General features: G+C 60.1%; 1 protein-coding gene across 1 annotated transcript; it reads left to right on the top strand.

Moving 5' to 3' along the window:
- The first annotated feature begins 787 nt into the window (after positions 1 to 787).
- On the top strand, positions 788 to 3,249 carry Atp5f1d (ATP synthase F1 subunit delta). Its single transcript, XM_026413948.2, has 4 exons — positions 788 to 1,023; positions 1,771 to 1,924; positions 2,590 to 2,678; positions 2,826 to 3,249. Exons 1-4 carry the CDS (start codon positions 883 to 885, stop codon positions 2,946 to 2,948), a joined length of 507 nt encoding a protein of 168 aa, XP_026269733.1. The 5' UTR covers positions 788 to 882; the 3' UTR covers positions 2,949 to 3,249.
- The last annotated feature ends 643 nt before the right edge of the window (positions 3,250 to 3,892 follow it).

Raw genomic sequence — 3,892 nt, 5'->3', positions numbered from 1 at the left:
TGGGGTCCAGCCCTCCTCCTCTTAGAAAAAACCTTCCTCAGCCTCAGTCCTACCCCGCATCTTCTGGGAGGGTGGGGGCCAAGGACCTGCGTGAGCGCGGGGGCGGGGCGGTGACGTTATGGCCCCAAGCGAGGCTGCGCGGCACCTGGTTGACGTCAGCGGGGCATCCAAGTCGCCCGCGCACGCGCTCCTGCGTCAGTGGCGGGAGGGGGCGGTGGCCAGACGGGGGCGGTGGCCAGACGGGGGCGGGGGGCGGGGGGCGAGGCGAGCGCATCGCCGGTCACAGGGCGCCCTCTGCGGACGTCTGTGTGCCCGTCTGTCCGCTGCTGCAACCCTATTGGGCTGCCGTTCCCTGGCACCTGCACTGCGTGTATTGATAAGGCCTTCGTGACTGTCCCATTCAGTCTTTTACTCGGCTTGCGATATGGATTTATTTTTAGTGCATTATAGTTACACATATGCAATTCGTGTTTATTTCAGTTCGTGTCATTTTCTGACATACTATTGATTTGCCTACTTTCGACGTCAACGCCAGTTGAACGCTCCCTCCCCCACCGCATAGGGGAACAGATTCTCAGATGTCCCTGCAGTGAGCCTCCCCTTAACAATTTTGGTGCTCAATTGTCCCTTCCCCCGCGCAGTTACCCGTGAGAATCGTTTTATCGCCCTCATCGCCTCATCTCAAGAAAACTACAGCCCCCAACAAGCATCGCGCTCGGGCGGTGACGTCTCAGCACCGACGTCGCGCGCAGCCTGTTGGGCGTCGTAGTGCGCGCGTGCGCACTCGCTGGAACTGCTGCTCCCAGAAAGCCCTGCGCGTCGTCCTCTCGCCCTCCAGGCCGTCCCAGCCGCCCAAGTCCGCTGTCTGTCGCCGCCGTCGCCATGCTTCCCTCCGCCCTACTCCGCCGCACGGGCTTGGGCCGCCTTGTGCGCCAGGCGCGCGCCTTCGCTGAGGCTGCCGCCGCCCCGGCCCCCGCCGCCGGCCCGGGTCAGATGTCCTTCACCTTCGCCTCCCCGACGCAGGTCCGGATCCCGCGCCCTCGCCGTTCGACCCGGCACCTGAGCTTCCAGCCCCAGGGGTCCGGCCTCCTTCCCGGCCCTCGCGCCCACCCAACTCCTGAGCGGCCCCGAGACCGAGGTTCCCCCAGTTCGCGGGGTCGCAGGACCACTGTCCTGCTCCTCGGGCGCCCTAACTTCCTTTAAAGCCCGCCCCGCCCCCTCCCCTAATGTCGGCAACCCAGTTTCGTATCCCCAGGCCGCTGACTGGTGGCCGACCTGTTTCCCTGGATCCGGACTCAGGTCCCCACACCTCCGTGTGGTCCCGAGGCTGAGCCCTCCCACCCTCGGAGTCAGCGGGGTTGCTGGACCTGGCGCTCTCGCTGTGGTTCTCAATCTGAACCCCAGCCCCTTCCTGAGCCCAATGCCCCACCTTCATCGGGCAGGTAGCTGGACCCCGCCCCCACTTTGGCTCCCTCCTGCACCCATCTCCCAGACTTTCTCTTCTCCTGAAACTAAGCTGTCTCTGGCTCCTCCCTGTCCAGCCTTCATGGATGCTTCTCTCTGGGAAAGGAACCGGGTGCTTCCCAGTCCCAGACAGTCCTACTTCCAGATGAACAAACTGCCCCAAGATCACGGGTAGTTTGGACAGTCTTTGTGACCTCTTCAGGGCTCGACCTTTCCCTGATGCTTTTCAGAGCAGTGAAGGTCAGGTATTTGGCCGCTCCTGAGGCTGTTCAGTTGACACATGCTTGCTCATTTTGTTCTCTCCAGGTGTTCTTCAATGGTGCCAACGTCCGCCAGGTGGACGTGCCCACGCTGACTGGAGCCTTTGGCATTCTGGCAGCCCATGTGCCCACTCTGCAGGTCCTACGGCCAGGGCTGGTCGTGGTTCACGCAGAAGATGGCAGCACTACTAAATACTTCGGTTAGTCTGTGGGGGGCGCTGGGTAGAGGCCTTGGGTCTCCATTGAGCCGCCTGTCTGAGCTAAGAAAAGCAAAGTTTGGTGGTGTTTTTTTTTTGTCATGGGTATGGGCACTGATGTGATCCTCAGAAATGCAGCAGGAAGCCAACTTAGTTCTGAACTAGCCCTGTTCCTTCGGGTGGGAGTGGGGATGGGTGAACAGGTGCTGGACGAGGTAGGTGTGTTGGGAGGGGTAATCAGCTTAGGGAAGGAAATGTGTTTGCATAGGAAGGAGTTGAGTCTGTGAAAGCCTTTCCCCAGTACCAGTTGTCACCATGAGTAGAACTGGGATTCAAAGCCAGAAGTGCATTTGACGTGGCTCTTGACCCAGGTACGGCTTATGGGCTGGTAGGCTCAAGGGATGGCCTTGGTTTCCCTGCAGAGTTCTATGGTGTCATGGGTGTCCTTGGGTCTGTCTCCTATCCTCTTGGGGTATTTTCTTCCTCTTCAGCCACCTGGTGTGCTGGGCCCTGGGACTAGTCCCATGGGACCACCTGGGCTAGCAGCTGTTGGCACACTTGGGATGCAGATTTAGGTGTTTATGGAGCTCCTATCAGAGAGTTGGTGAGGCTGCCTGCATGGATGTGGTGAACTCAGGCCTTCCCTCCTGCTCCCCCCCACCCTGCAGTGAGCAGCGGTTCTATCACAGTTAATGCAGACTCCTCAGTGCAGTTACTGGCAGAAGAAGCTGTGACACTGGACATGTTGGACCTGGGGGTGAGTATGAAGTGGGTGGACACTGCAGCTTGGAGCAGGTGGGAGCTGTCCACGGGTTCCCTGGCTGCTGGGGAGGGAGCTCAGAGGAAGGGCAGGTGCTGGACTGGCATGCTGGCTCATCTCTCATCCCCTACTCACCTCCTGCAGGCCGCCAGGGCCAACTTGGAGAAGGCCCAGTCGGAGCTGTCAGGGGCAGCAGATGAGGCCACTCGGGCAGAGATCCAGATCCGAATCGAGGCCAATGAGGCCCTGGTGAAAGCCCTGGAATAGGCGGTGCATGCCCTTCACCAGCAGGGAATTTGAGGTCCCGGTCATTCACTTGCTGAGACCACCAGGGGGTAGTGTGGTGCTGGCTCTGCCCAGGCTCTCAGGCTGCCCCTCAGGTTATACCTGGGGCCACTACAGCCCTCAGCAGCTTTGGCAGGCCTGATGTGGGGTCTGTAACCCTGTAGGCTCTTCTTGCCAAGTCCCCCCATCCTAATGGGCCAACGACTCACCACCCCTGCCCCTGCAGAGCCTGAGACATTGATGCTCCCCTGCCCCTGCCCACATTAAAGGCCAGGAAGCCTGACTGTGTGCACTGGTTCTGTTGCTCTGCTTAAGGCTGTGGGGTCAGGATCCTCCCTAGTTCATCCTGAGTGTTTCCTGTGGCTCTGTGAAATGCATGTCTGAACCTAAGGAAATAGTCCCTTGAGGATACTCAGTAAACAGAGGCTTGGGAACATTGGTTGTGTGTGGGTCAACTCAAAAGGGCACAGCCTGCCTGGCTGGGTGGGGGTGGGCAAGGTGCCAACCTTCACCCCAAGAGGGTGGGAATAGGCAGAGGTTGACCACCAGGATAGGGAGGGAGGGAGCTCTTGGGGGATCAGGCTTGAACTAGGGGACAGGTTCCCCAGGCCTCTGCCAGGTTCTGAGTCTTCAGGCCCAGTGCTGTGATCCACCATCAACTCCAAGCCTTCCTGCTGCAGGGCTCTGGGAAGAGGCTGGCCCTACCTGCTCCCACAGAGGTCCCACTCTGGGCACACCCAGCAGGCCTGGCCAACTGCCCAATCTGGGTGGTGTCAGCACTTCTGTGGGCATCCAGGCTCCTAGCTGGCTTCAGTCAGAGTGGAGCTGACCCAGAAGGGGGTGGATCTAGCACTGTCCTGCCAGGGTGCTGCCCCACCCGCTCTGAAACCCTGGGGGACTGACTGACCCAGTGCTTGCCTGGCAAC

Source organism: Urocitellus parryii, chromosome 3, assembly GCF_045843805.1.
Source record: "Urocitellus parryii isolate mUroPar1 chromosome 3, mUroPar1.hap1, whole genome shotgun sequence".
NCBI lineage: Eukaryota > Metazoa > Chordata > Mammalia > Rodentia > Sciuridae > Urocitellus > Urocitellus parryii.
Note: the sequence above shows the minus strand (reverse complement) of the source record. Positions and strands in the feature narration are given on the sequence as shown.

What these genes read in the sequence shown, in the direction of transcription:
- Atp5f1d (XM_026413948.2), top strand. Translation starts at nt 883, where the DNA reads ATGCTTCCCTCCGCCCTACTCCGCCGCACGGGCTTGGGCCGCCTTGTG. An exon ending in CAGCACTACTAAATACTTCG is followed by an intron (nt 1,925 to 2,589) that starts GTTAGTCTGTGG and finishes CCCACCCTGCAG; the next exon opens with TGAGCAGCGGTTCTATCACA. An exon ending in TGGACATGTTGGACCTGGGG is followed by an intron (nt 2,679 to 2,825) that starts GTGAGTATGAAG and finishes CACCTCCTGCAG; the next exon opens with GCCGCCAGGGCCAACTTGGA.